Source organism: Panicum virgatum, chromosome 9N (genome assembly GCF_016808335.1).
Source record: "Panicum virgatum strain AP13 chromosome 9N, P.virgatum_v5, whole genome shotgun sequence".
Classification (NCBI taxonomy): Eukaryota; Viridiplantae; Streptophyta; class Magnoliopsida; order Poales; family Poaceae; genus Panicum; species Panicum virgatum.
In genome coordinates this window covers 6,697,735-6,711,196 of record NC_053153.1, presented here as the reverse complement: position 1 = coordinate 6,711,196, position 13,462 = coordinate 6,697,735, and the positions used below count along the sequence as shown (strand labels likewise).

At 49.4% G+C, this 13,462-nt stretch overlaps 2 protein-coding genes across 3 annotated transcripts; both read right to left on the bottom strand.

Annotated features, from left to right (window-relative positions):
• Positions 1 to 497: 497 nt before the first annotated feature.
• Positions 498 to 5,826, bottom strand: LOC120689988 (nuclear pore complex protein NUP58-like). Of its 2 annotated transcripts, none has more exons than XM_039972492.1 (7): positions 5,133 to 5,826; positions 4,350 to 4,458; positions 3,400 to 3,837; positions 2,399 to 2,867; positions 1,814 to 1,854; positions 1,647 to 1,697; positions 498 to 916 (listed from the first exon to the last, which is right to left on the bottom strand). In XM_039972492.1, exons 1-6 carry the CDS (start codon positions 5,468 to 5,470, stop codon positions 1,668 to 1,670), a joined length of 1,425 nt encoding a protein of 474 aa, XP_039828426.1. In that variant the 5' UTR covers positions 5,471 to 5,826; the 3' UTR covers positions 498 to 916; positions 1,647 to 1,667. The 2 variants fall into 2 exon arrangements, with proteins under 2 accessions (XP_039828426.1, XP_039828427.1); XM_039972493.1 differs by having other exon boundaries at positions 3,400 to 3,834; positions 5,133 to 5,721.
• Positions 5,827 to 6,214: 388 nt separating this feature from the next.
• LOC120689987 (CCG-binding protein 1-like) lies at positions 6,215 to 12,281 on the bottom strand. Its single transcript, XM_039972490.1, has 3 exons — positions 11,905 to 12,281; positions 6,931 to 7,004; positions 6,215 to 6,847 (listed from the first exon to the last, which is right to left on the bottom strand). Exons 1-3 carry the CDS (start codon positions 12,269 to 12,271, stop codon positions 6,524 to 6,526), a joined length of 765 nt encoding a protein of 254 aa, XP_039828424.1. The 5' UTR covers positions 12,272 to 12,281; the 3' UTR covers positions 6,215 to 6,523.
• Positions 12,282 to 13,462: the final 1,181 nt, after the last annotated feature.

Genomic DNA, 13,462 nt, shown 5'->3' with positions numbered 1-13,462 from the left:
ACTAGTTTGAGGCTTGTAGTACTTTTGGCATGTATGGACAACACTGGTTGCTTGTAATGATGCATGTTTGGGCATCAAAAACTAGTTGTATGAACACCACTGGCAGCTTGCAATGAATTTTATATATTTAATATCTCTTTATATGGGTTGTTCGGTCATTATGTTTGCCCTCCATCTCCTGATAAAATAACTAGGTCAATATATACTATTCTTGTTTCTAATGGCATGGAAGGAATGAAGGTAAAAAATATGATTCATCCTATGTAGGGGTATTTTAGTCTTTTCGCCATAAGCTTTAACGGATCTGTTAGGGATAGTTAACAGCAATGGCATGTAGGGGATGAGAAATTATAAACGATGGCATAGAAGAGATGAGCTAATTTTCAATGGCACATAAGGGATCACCTCAATTTTACAATGGCATAGAGGGAATTTACTCATGTAGTAAGGACTGACAGGCCCATTGTAAACAGCGAGCACTGCCACACAGTTAACAGTTTGGTCAAATCAATCCTTCTTTTCTATACGCACTTTCCATCAAATAATAATCGTTGTTACAGTCACCATATTCACATCACAGCTATACCAAAGCATGTACAGTACCCCTAAAATTCACAAAATTTCTGAGCATCCCCAGTTCCCACCACCGAAAAAGAAACTGTTCCGTTTCCACTTGAGACAGAGACAGACCCCTGAAGCACATTCAACCCACTAGTTTTACGCGCTGCAATGACGACACTTTGCTACGCCTCAAAGCAAAGCATTGACCAGCCTCAAGTGGTTGGTTGGTTGCCAACTTGCCAGGGCGATGCTTCTTCGCAGCTTCTCCATACCCAGTCCAGGTCACAGATTATCTCACGTGGTTGCCGCCGACGAGCCCTAAGAGTGAGCAGTGCACAGCCATGACACCTCCAAACTGCGAGGGAGGATTAAGGAAACACATTAGATTCGGATTAGAGTTGAACCAGTCCAGATTCCAACAGAAATAAACAACGTCTGAAGGGGCACCACATGGTTGGTTAGAACGATTCAGAGGGGGCAAAGATGAATACAGGATCGCCAGCACAGGGTCCATATAACAATTAACGTTGCTTTTCTATAAAAGCATAAGCTGAAATTCCACTATTGGGCTTCTGACATAGGAACTGCCGTAAGCACTGACGTAGCCCAGAGGCAGATACATAATATTATCTGGGTAAGGAGGCAATAACGGAAGCAAGGGAGCCTCCAGATCGGCAAACCACCAGAATTTGATAATGAAATCACAACATGCCATAGACAACATCAGCCATCAGGGACCCTCCATGACAACACATGTGGCTGCTTTTGCTTTTATTATTTATTTTTGGCAAACACAGAACAAGCATGCAACTTGCCTGAAGTATAGATAGATGAAGGCTCTAAACAAGTATACTGTAGAAAGGTCCTGGTCTGATTTTTCTATGATCTATTGCACCATCGAAGAAGCTGAAATTTTTAGTTCTTGTATGTAGCAACAGGAATGTGCAATAGTCAAAAGCTTTAAACGTGTGTGGAAGCGTAAAAATGTGCCGTGCAATACACCAAAGAAACATGGGGGGTAAAACGTTGACCACAAGCTGCTGCAGAAAAAAAGAGGGGAAAGGGATGGAGTCAAATGGACATACAAGAGAATATGAAATGCACAGTTAGCGGTTTCTTCTGGGTGGCTTCCTTCCCTGTGAACAAGTGGGCAAGCACAGAAAAACGACATCGATTTAAGAAAAGATAAAGCAATCAACATGATAAGACGACATCAGAAGGGCTCTGACTGCAAAAATCAAAGTTCACTCACGCCGGAAGGTACTCGATTGATGCCTGAAGCTGTCATTCCACCTATATGAACATAGAGGCATGGAGGTGTTAAGTAATTCTTACAAATAAGAGAACCAGGATTGTAATTATCTGGATTAAAAATGCCAAATTAACCATGAGGATCAGGCAGGGAGTAAGTTTAATCCTGTAAGCATGGAAGCTAACAATCAGGAACAATGAACAAGGACTATCACAACTGCAAGTATAGAACGATGAAAGAAAAAGTGCAATACCTTCTCCTTTGACCACTTTCACTGCATGCAACTCAGATACATGCAAACAGCATGCAGGCCTGACTGAATTCAAATAAGACTCATCGAATATGCCAGAGATCACTGTATGCATTTTATATTTTTATCCTTCATGTTCCAATAGCAGGATGCATTACTTTTTTACAAATTCCAAATGAAGAAAGCACATGATATTGACCATATTTTAAAATTGTGTTTGCTGTTGATTCCATTTAGTCCTTAATGAACTTCAAGTAAACAAAATGTAACTTCTTATTCAAGAGGCCAAATTGTTTTCTGTTTCTATCCAGTTGCGTAAAGCATGTGGTGTATACCTTCGTATGGTATTGAGAAAGGCAAAGTAGCAGAAGATGGGATGCCAGTCCTGAACGAAGATGAAACCAGCATGGATCCAAGTTCAGGTGAGGATAATGAACCAAATGGTGTCGACTGCAACACAGACCCAGGTGAACTGAAAGGGTTGGTTAATGGAGCAGGACTTGTTTGCGTGCTGAATGAAGGCAAAACAGAAGGCAGTGGAAGAGCTGGGTTTGGGGAAGTTGCTACGATGGGGAATAAAGTTTGCTGTAGCTGGCTTGATATCATTGGCACAGCAACCAGTGTTGTTGGCTGGCCTAGAGGTGATAGATGCAACATCGGATGGATTATTCCGGCAGTTGCTTGTTGTTTAGCTTCCTCTCTTCTATTTGCCTTGTGAAAAGGATTACTCAAATCACCCCTGCATCGTCGATCCTTCAGATACTGAGTCTTCATTGTTTCAGCACTCTGATGAATATGTTCCACCTGGACAAACAAAAATATAAATTTTGTATAAATGAAAATGTACCAAGATAGTGTTTCCAAACAGGACATTATCTTTTTTCTTTACAAAGCAAGGGTGTTAGGGTGCAAATACAACACACAGATGGGATTAGGGCGAGCAGTAGGTTACCAAATAAAAATATCACATCAAGCTACAGTCATCAACATATATAGAGCAAATTTTTCTCAGTATACCTGGTTTTGTTACTAAATCCAAATATGTATTGGGTCACGTTTTTATTAGAATTGCAAAAGGAAGTTAATAAGATGGACAGGAGCAGGTGTCCTTTTTTTTTGAAACGAGGAGCAGGTGACCTAGGAGGAAGCTCAAAACAGGAAGTAACATAGACAACAGTGAGTGAGACTTTGCATTCTCTGCAGAGACAACTTTATTATAAATTCATAGTGACTGAAGAATTTGATTTGTCAGCTTTGTTAGCATGATTAAAAAAAAACAGATGTTGTGTTAAATTCTGAAGTATCTGTGATGGCTAGTATTTTGTGTAAGACTTACCTTAGACGCCACATGCATTAGATAGTCATGGATATTAGACACAACTTTTGACAGAGATTCCAAAGATTCTGCAAAGGTTTTACCATTCTTCATCTGGACAAGCTGTTCTAGATCTAGAATCCATTTGCAGCATTCTCCAAGTTGATCCTCAAACCTGGCAACTGTGTGTTGCACAAAAGGAGAAGGCCTCCTTGTAGCACTACTATAACAATGAAAGCTTGGTGCCATAGTCAAGAGCTGACTGAAATCAGTCTGAGCATCAGAAGATCCAGAGTGATTAGCAATTCCAGCACTTAAATGCACAAACCTTGGCCTCAGCTTTACATAGGAATGTATAGCATAATCGGTGTTCCATAAAATTTCTTTGATAACAGTCATTAAGCTCTCAATTGAAATCTTCTCTCTGTTCATGATGGTAGAAATAGATGCAGCCTCCTGCTACATGAAGAAAACAAATCTTCCTATGACAAAGAGTCTCTCAAAGTTAATGAAACAACCTAGATTTTGAAGCGCCTTTTCATTTAAAGTAGGTTCCACAACAAATAAACTAGACAAGGAGGAGCCAGAACTCTGTCGAACATTCCAATCATTCAAAATATGTTTCAAACTGCCCTCGTCAAACTCAAAACAGAGGTCCACTTGAAGAGAGCATTCAGGTGATGACAGTATAACATTTGAATTAAGACAACTCTACGAGGGAAATCCAGGTTATAACAACATCTTATATAAGCTGGTGGTGTACTAAATTATGAAGGCTGAAATATAATTGAAGCAACTATCAAGCATGCAATTGCAAATGAATAAACTCAAGAACATTTAATATCACTGACAATGCACAGATCTGTGAAGGCTGCAACATATAAGTATATAACGAATGCATCGCAGACTGAACAACTATTAAACAAAAAATTAGTTAAAAAATCCTATTGAACAATAGTAGTAAAACCAACCTGACTAATCTGACCAGCATCAAATTCAAAATTGAACGGTGATAGGTGATCAAGGTGGCTGCACTCAACCAACCGCTCACTATCATATCTGTACTCCCTAATGCTGTCCCTGAAATCAAGCATGAACCAGGTGATCATCATAGGATTTTTAGCACAGATCACTTCAAATGATGCATAATAAAAGCTTGATTCAAGAAACCTCCATCGAGATCAATCCGAAAATCTTCGAATTCATAACCACAACCTGACCCAGAAGGTCATTGTCACTACAGTAGGAAACAAAAACCCACCAGAAACAAATTCGCCAAGAAATTTCACATACAACGGCAAGGAACGCGAGGTGTCTTCCAACGACATCCAGAACATAAAATGACCCACCAAACCCAAAATTCTGATCTAAACCACACAATGCGCTATCCATTCACCATACAACAACAGAAAGTGACACGAGAAACCCATGATTCTGATCTGAATAACACAACGCGCCTTCCATTCACCACGCTCCACACCAAACAAATCAACAACACAAAAACCCAAATGCTCAGAACTCTCATCCCAAAAACAGAATGCACCCCCTCCATTCACCGTGCTAAAGAAATCAAACACAATGTGATCCCCACGATTTCCCTAACAACATAACGCGCCCTCCATTCACCAAATAAAGAAATAAATGCGATGCAACCAAACCTCGTAGAAGAACCCAACCCTGACCAGAATAAACGCCCCTCTCATCGATCTCTCAACTGTAGAACAGCAAACACGAGTACGGGGAGCAAGGCCTACTCGATTTGAAGGAGAAGCCCCTGGGAGACCGGGTGCAGGTCCTCCCACTTGGTGTCGTACCCGGCGGCACCCCCATCCACCGTGTACAGCATCAGCACCTGCGGCTGCGGCCGCGCCGCCGCCGCCGCCCACGCCTGCTGCAAACCCGCCTCCGCGGCCAACGCCTGCTGGCGCCGCTGCCGATGCTCCCCAAACGGCCCAAGCAATTCCGCATGACGCCGTTGCTCCAACATCCGCGCCGCCGCTCCCGCCTCCAGCAATTGCTGAGACTGCGATAACCCAGGAGGCGCAAGGGGAAGCGAAGTCGCCACGGGCGCACCGGCCGTAGGCGTCGGCATCCCTCCCCACCCCTGGTACAGCTACCCGGCCGTCCCCAGAGATGGCGGAGGCCCGGTGCATTGCTCGAGGGCGGGTGCCTGCATCCTCGCAAGTTCATCGGAGCTATTCTCGTTGATCGTCGGGAGACGGTTCTTGTGGTTGCGCGAGGTGGCGTGGAATATCGGATTCAGACGCGGCACCTCAATGTCCGAGAGCCCGCCGCGGGAGGAGGGGAAGTTGGCGTCGGAGAAGCTGAGGCGCCTGGCCGCGGCCTGCAGGCTGCAGCTCGGGGTCCAGGTTCAGGTCCCAATCGAGGCCAGGCATGGGGGTAGCCGAGATGGCGCGGCGCCGGGCGGGTGGCGTGGAGTGGACGGATCTGCCCTTCTAGAACCCTGTGAATTGCGTGGGGCCTGGACTGGGGTTTCGCGGAAGGGCAGGGGTATTTTATTGCCTTGGCAAGTTGAGACGCCGGAACCGCCGCTCCAAGACGGCAAGTCGGCATGCGCCCACGGACATTGCCACATTGGTGCGGCCTGTGGCGAGGCCTAGGCCGCTGGTGGCGTTGCGCTGTCCCGCGGCCGAGGCAGGCAATCGGCTAGTACGAACATGTGAACACATATTTCAGACCCATTTTGCAACAAATGGATTAGTGGAAAACGGCAGTCATGAGCGGTCAGCAGAAATGCCATCAGAACAGCTAAAAAATGCCATTATTGAATCTTAACTGTGATGTTCAGAATTGTTTTCCCCAACGAAAAAGAAGCTATGTGTCCAGAAACGCTGGGTCCCAGAGATTTTATTCCAGGCTATATGCAGTATACATACATATACATAGATGCACCAATACACAGAACCTCGAATGGGAATACAGAGTGGAATAAAAGCTATGCTGGACGTAAGAGCTGCACGGCACAAAGCAGACACCGTTATAAAGTTCAGATTGCAAAAACAGGGAAGAAGAACCTATGAACCTAATCTGCATAGGTGCAACAGCAACACTAATCTGAGACATCTGACCACGGGCCACATACAGCTTCAGATTATCATGCCACAAGATGGTGAATGGACTTGATTCAGTCGGTCTCATGATCAGGGCGCGGGGTGTACCAATCAGGGTATCTCCCCATCCTTCTCAGTAACCTTGTGTAAGGGGACTCTGGCATCAGAGCTTCCTCTTCTTCGGCAAGCTCTTCCTGTGTTTTCGGCAACCCGTCAGGCACAGGGAAAGGCCTTGGCTTCGCCATTTGCCCCTGGGAGCTTGATGAAACAGTATCACGAGCTTTCTCAGCCATCTTTTTCCGTAGATTTGAACGGTGATGGATGCTGTCGATCAGGTACTTCACATCTCCCTCTGAATCCTTCACCATCCTTGCGATTTCCTCTTTGGGCAGCTCTTGCTGTTGAACAGACGGAGTGTTAGATGAGCCCAGGTAGCATGCCAGATTGCAGATATCAGTTGACTATGGCAATTAACACAAACCTCAAGTTTATTCAGTTCAAAGTATGCATCCCAACAGCTGCAACATTCATCACCTTCTATGGTCGTGCAATAATCTGTACCCAAACAAGAAGCACTGTTAAGTAGTTGCAAACAACTTACTTGTCCAGTTATAGAAGGCACAAACTTACTCAATTGAGATCCTATTCCTACCTGATCCAAACAAGTTAGAAAAAAGGCTAACTGAAAATGTTTGTGTTGTGGGGATTCTAGGGGTACCCACAGCCGGGTGGCGGAACGCACCCGCCTATTCCCAGTGAGGGAGCACTCGGGGAAGTACTAGGCGATGGGGCTGGATCTATGCTGAGACAAAGGACCCAAGAACACACGATTTAGAGTGGTTCGGGCCGCCGGAGCGTAATACCCTACGTCCACTGGGAGATGTATTGTTCTTGGTGGTGTGTATGAATCTATCCTCTGCTGGCCTTGGTTCTTGCCCAGCCTGAGGTTTTCTAGCGGCGCCCCCCCCTTTTATAGATAAAGGGGGAGCGGATACATAGAACGTTGGTGCCCCGACAGGTGGGCCCAACGTGACTGTGGCTACAGTGGTAGCGAATCTTTCCTCCGATATGCACTCTGCTGCTCTCCTGACTCAGGGGGGTCTTTTCTTGTCCCGTCAGCTAGGCGCCCGTTGGAGTAGCGTAGCTTGCAGCGTGGCCTGCTGAGGCTATTATGTAGCGTCATAATGGGCGGAGCCGAGCCGTCGTATCCATCTGCCACGGCAGACTGGCAGATGCGGTATGGGCGGCGCCAGCGGCTCCACTGCCTTGGTAATACGCGATCAATAGTGTCCCCTGGTCAATGAAACGCCTCAGCTTCTGTCATATCAATGCAGACGTCCACCAACCGCAATGAATGCAATGGTGGGTGAACGTTGGTATGGAAACTCAGACGGCCATGTCTTGTAGACACGTGGCGGCTCCGGACCACCCCGACGCGGGGCGTCGATCTCTTCCCTTAGCGAGAGGTCCGGTTATTATACAGGGGGTCCGGGACCCCATGTGGGGTCCGGGACCCTGCGGGGGTCCGGTCTTCTTGGGAGGTCCGGAGCCCCGGCTGCTTGCGCACGAGTTCCTGCCTTTTCCGGGACACGTGGTGTCTCCGGACCTTTCCCAACTGAGGAACGGTCCGGGCCGCTGCTGGGAGAACAGGACTCCGGACCGCAGGGGTCCGGCTGTTTGGATGTAGTTAAGGATAACTACAAGATCCTTGCCTGGACACAGCAAGAGGGGGTACCCCAGTTCTGGGGTACCGACAGTGGCCCCCGGGCCCACCTCGGGTGAGGTACGAACCCGCAGGTGGGGCCATCATCGTGATGTGTTCCTACGCAAGTTGATTGCGTTGGTGTGCTCATGGAGAGAGCGGGCATCCCGGACCCCTGAGGCCGGTACGCCTGTTCCCAGGTTCAGGTACTAGAGTGCTCTCCATTGGGCGACGAAGGTGTAGGCTTAGGGTGCGGAACCAAGCTAAGCGGCTACACAGACTTCGGATCGCTCAGGGAGTAAGCACCACTTCCCGGACCCGGCTCTTGTCGACCGTGGCGAGCGGTCTCCGCCGGAGCGGGCCACCGGAGTGGACTTGGAGCGACCGTGGCGAGCGGTCTCCGCCGGAGCGGGCCACCGGAGTGGACTTGGAGCGACCGTGGCGAGCGGTCTCCGCCGGAGCGGGCCACCGGAGTGGACTTGGAGCGACCGTGGCGAGCGGTCTCCGCCGGAGCGGGCCACCGGAGTGGACTTGGAGCGACCGTGGCGAGCGGTCTCCGCCGGAGCGGGCCACCGGAGTGGACTTGGAGCGACCGTGGCGAACGGTCTCCGCCGGAGCGGGCCACCGGAGTGGACTTGGAGCGACCGTTGCTGACAATCCGATGAAGCATGTTACCGGACCTCATAGTAAGGTGCAAAGAAACCAAGCCTTATACTAGAAGAGAGCCCGGGACCTCTAAAGACAGCAGTCTTGGATACTAGAGTACTTGTAACAGGGTAGCGAAGTACGTAAACTTAGGGTACATTACCAGGCTAAGCCACGCGGAGCTTCTCTACCCCAGGATACAAATACCACTTCTCCAGAGCAGGTCCCTAGGGGTCCGGACTGCCTTCCAGCTAGAAGGGGTATCTTCTCCTGACCACAAGCCAGCAACTTAACTTGGATTGTTAGCAACAAAGGTAAACTCCGTTCAAGAGGAAAGAATAGTTAAACCAAGGCGAATAAATGTACAGTGTGGAGCCTAGGTAAAACCGAGGAAGTAAATCTTCTTTATTATTGTGGTTGTCACGGTATACATCAGAGGTCGAGATTACGAGGTCGGACCTCCACCGCTCCGGACCGTTTTTTGCCTGTTTGTGTGATAGGGCCAGAGGTCGGGTTTACAAGGTCGGACCTTGACCGCTCTGGACACACACGTAGGCGCCACGTTATTACAAAGGAGGAACTCTCTTATTCCTTTCTTAGGAGTAACCTACGGCTGCATGCTATACAGCGCGTTCTTCGGAGGTGAAGGCGCCCTGGACGTGCCTGAACCGCATCATCCAGCATCACCTCGGGAGCTCGGGGGACCCCTCCTTGCCTAAGAGCTGTCACATGCTTACATGGCATGAGACAAATTCTTTGGCTTTGAATGGAAGAGGCCCCCTCCCCCTGCCGTCGCCGTTGCCGATGGAAACCAGAGCGCTTGCGCAGCAGATGGACCGGTGCGACGCGTGGAGAAGTGCGGTCGTTCGCCGGCTTGTCCTTGGTGCTAGCGCCAGGGGCCCCCGCGCGAGGAGGCGGGGTCCTGTCTGCAGCAGCACCGAGCAACGCTGAGGTGGATCTCCGGTGCTGGAGACGGCAGGACGACACGGTCCACTTCCTCCGGGATGGCCGTCGGCTCCAGGCTCCATGTTGAGAGGAAACCTTGAGCCGACACCATGCCACCGCAGAGGAGATGTGGCCGTTGCTTGAGAGAAAACCTTGAGTCGACGTAGGGGCAGCAGCGCCCAGCGGCGCCTCCGCTGTGCGCCGCTACGCCGGCTCCGAGGTGTCGCAGTGGCGACGCACAGCAGGCGTCGCTGTCGTGCGCCGCCGCACCGAGGACGTTGCCGCGCCGGTGCCAAGACAGGTGGAGTGAGTATGGCCCTGCCTTCCTTCATCTTCTTGTTCGTCGTTGCAGAGGATGAACACGGCCCCAGAAGCCTGAAAATCCAGTCAGCGCCTGTTCTTCCCCACGGACGGCGCCAAAATGTTGTGGGGATTCTAGGGGTACCCACAGCCGGGTGGCGGAACGCACCCGCCTATTCCCAGTGAGGGAGCACTCGGGGAAGTACTAGGCGATGGGGCTGGATCTATGCTGAGACAAAGGACCCAAGAACACACGATTTAGAGTGGTTCGGGCCGCCGGAGCGTAATACCCTACGTCCACTGGGAGATGTATTGTTCTTGGTGGTGTGTATGAACCTATCCTCTGCTGGCCTTGGTTCTTGCCCAGCCTGAGGTTTTCTAGCGCCCCCCCCCCTTTTATAGATAAAGGGGGAGCGGATACATAGAACGTTGGTGCCCCGACAGGTGGGCCCAACGTGACTGTGGCTACAGTGGTAGCGAATCTTTCCTCCGATATGCACTCTGCTGCTCTCCTGACTCAGGGGGGTCTTTTCTTGTCCCGTCAGCTAGGCGCCCGTTGGAGTAGCGTAGCTTGCGGCGTGGCCTGCTGAGGCTATTATGTAGCGTCATAATGGGCGGAGCCGAGCCGTCGTATCCATCTGCCACGGCAGACTGGCAGATGCGGTATGGGCGGCGCCAGCGGCTCCACTGCCTTGGTAATACGCGATCAATAGTGTCCCCTGGTCAATGAAACGCCTCAGCTTCTGTCATATCAATGCAGACGTCCACCAACCGCAATGAATGCAATGGTGGGTGAACGTTGGTATGGAAACTCAGACGGCCATGTCTTGTAGACACGTGGCGGCTCCGGACCACCCCGACGCGGGGCGTCGATCTCTTCCCTTAGCGAGGGGTCCGGTTATTATACAGGGGGTCCGGGACCCCATGAGGGGTCCGGGACCCTGCGGGGGTCCGGTCTTCTTGGGAGGTCCGGAGCCCCGGCTGCTTGCGCACGAGTTCCTGCCTTTTCCGGGACACGTGGTGTCTCCGGACCTTTCCCAACTGAGGAACGGTCCGGGCCGCTGCTGGGAGAACAGGACTCCGGACCGCAGGGGTCCGGCTGTTTGGATGTAGTTAAGGATAACTACAAGATCCTTGCCTGGAGACAGCAAGAGGGGGTACCCCAGTTCTGGGGTACCGACAGTTTGTTAGTGCAGTCAACATTTATCTAACTTTCTCCACCAGCACTATATGCGCCTAATTTGATATATGCCTCTAATCTCACAGTTGGACAACAGGATTCAGATTATGCATCCCATGAAAGACTGAAGAGTATGCCTATTTACAGACCTAGCAACATAAACTCCACATTACAAAGTGACTGTGTGTGTGTAATAAGCATATCCCACTAAATAATTTAGAGATCATTGCCTTAAATAAATAGTATAATGAATACTGAGTTCTCTAGAAATACTATGTGCCTCTGAATAATGGGCAGCAGAACATTTTTTTTTCTACTTGTGCTTGTTACCATCACATTCTTTACTTGATGAAAAATTACCACCACATTCTAACCAGTAAGAAATTTGTGGTTCAGTATTACATGTTAGCTATCTAGCCATACAGATTTACAAAAATACCAGTAAATAAAATGTTTGGACTACTTAGCAGAAGGTAGATCACGAATCTACCTGATTTTAGGCTAAAACAACAACGTATTACTGCCACCCAAAAGTTCAGTTTACTAAGGAAAACAACAAAATCACAAACAAATCTAAACAAAAGAAGGCATCGGCAGGATGCCGCATCCCACGCATAACAAAAATCAGAAAAATAGACCATGGAGCAACGAGGCGAGAGTACTCCAGCAGCGGAGCATCGTACCTGTGATCTGGTCTTTGGTGCGCTGGACGAGGGGCTTCTCCTGCCTGAGGAACTCGTCGAGGATGCTGCGGCTGGAGCTGAAGGTCTCCCGCTTCGGGATCGAGTCGTAGTTCCGCACCGCGCGCACCGACGCCACCGCCGAGCGCCGCCCAGCCGCGGGCGAGGCGCCGGTGGTGATGTGCGACGCCGCCGCTGGCACCAGCGGCCGGAGTGTGGTCGAAGACATCATTGCGCCCAGTTTTTGCAGTGAATTCGGTGGGTTTCGAGTAGCAGAATTGCGAGTGGATTGGCTCGGGAGAGCTATATAAAAGCAGCGAGAAAGGCAAGTGTCAGGGTAGAAGTAGAACGGATAAGGATCGTAGCGCATGATTGAAACCTTTCCCCTTTTTGTAGCCTGGTCCTTCGTATGTACAGAATTATCATTTTCGAAAACAGGAGGAAGAATACAGATGCTGTTGGCGAAGAGAACAGGAGGAAGAATACACACCCGTGCCAATTCGTGGGGACTAGAATGCTTTGAGTGAATTCTGGGGAGTCCCGATCAGTGAAATGGTCTAGCAGCGAGAGTACAAAACTACGTTCTGGAACAATAAAAAAATATCTTGAGATATTTGAGAGATTATCCCAGTTTCGTGCACCTGGTATTGGACTTTCGCCGACTGTTTCATGGGGCGTGCTTGGCGCGTGTGAGCCGTCGGTTTTGCTCGTGGGAACTTCGTTCTTATCGTGGTAGCGTCTCACTCTCACCTCTCCCAGTTTAGCAATTCCTTACCCTTTTCTCACGCTACCACGGTTCGCACCGTCGCCGCACCAAATCGGTCGACAGAGCAGGGCTGTAAATGTCATCCCTTGGTGACCTCCATACACGTACACGGGTTTTTTTATTTTTATTTTTTACCACTATTACAAATGTCACTTATCCGAGGCCACCAAAGCAGATTAGGCAACTTTAACAGCTTCTCTAAAAAAAAGTTGGATAGCTAAAAATAACCAAATAAAAAAATAGATTCAACAGCTTCTCTATTTGACCATCTTAGCTATGTGGTTATGTATCCCATGCCTTTCGCAAGCTATTTTTGCATCTGCACATTGCTTCGCTATCTCTATCTGGCTCCATCCTCTCTCCTCCCTCCCGACCGCGCTGCACAGGCCCCGCCGCGCTCCGCCATGCGTGCCGCCGGCCTCGCCATGCCTACCGCCAGCCCCGCCATGCCTGTCACTGGCCGAAGCTCGCACCCCGGCCACGTCTCGCCATGCCCGGTGCGCTACACCATGCGCACCGCCGCGCCCCCAACAGACTAGCAAACTCCAGCAACTAGGAGTTCGATTCGAGTTGCAACAACACAAAATCAGCGTTGAGCAACTTGATTCATGGATTCAAGAGGTTGATTCAGACAATTGCAGCTTGATTTTGACGATTTGCAGCTGCATTGGACGAATCAACAGTGCTCGAAATCCCGATTTGCGGCAGGAAGATATTGGCCCCGTGATTTGCAGCGACAAGAGCTCAATCACCCACCAAATTAGTCAATTCGTGTTGAGAGGATCTTTGATTTGT

Excerpts from the sequence above, each read along its gene's own strand:
- LOC120689988 (XM_039972492.1), bottom strand. The coding sequence starts at position 5,470 with ATGCCGACGCCTACGGCCGGTGCGCCCGTGGCGACTTCGCTTCCCCTT. Across the intron at positions 1,855-2,398 it reads TTTCTCAATACCATACGAAG|GTGGAATGACAGCTTCAGGC; the intron begins GTATACACCACA and ends ATGTTCATATAG. Across the intron at positions 1,698-1,813 it reads TCAATCGAGTACCTTCCGGC|GGAAGGAAGCCACCCAGAAG; the intron begins GTGAGTGAACTT and ends ACTTGTTCACAG.
- LOC120689987 (XM_039972490.1), bottom strand. The coding sequence starts at position 12,271 with ATGCGCTACGATCCTTATCCGTTCTACTTCTACCCTGACACTTGCCTT. Across the intron at positions 7,005-11,904 it reads CACCAAAGACCAGATCACAG|ATTATTGCACGACCATAGAA; the intron begins GTACGATGCTCC and ends GTTTGGGTACAG. Across the intron at positions 6,848-6,930 it reads TTGAACTGAATAAACTTGAG|CAAGAGCTGCCCAAAGAGGA; the intron begins GTTTGTGTTAAT and ends TCTGTTCAACAG.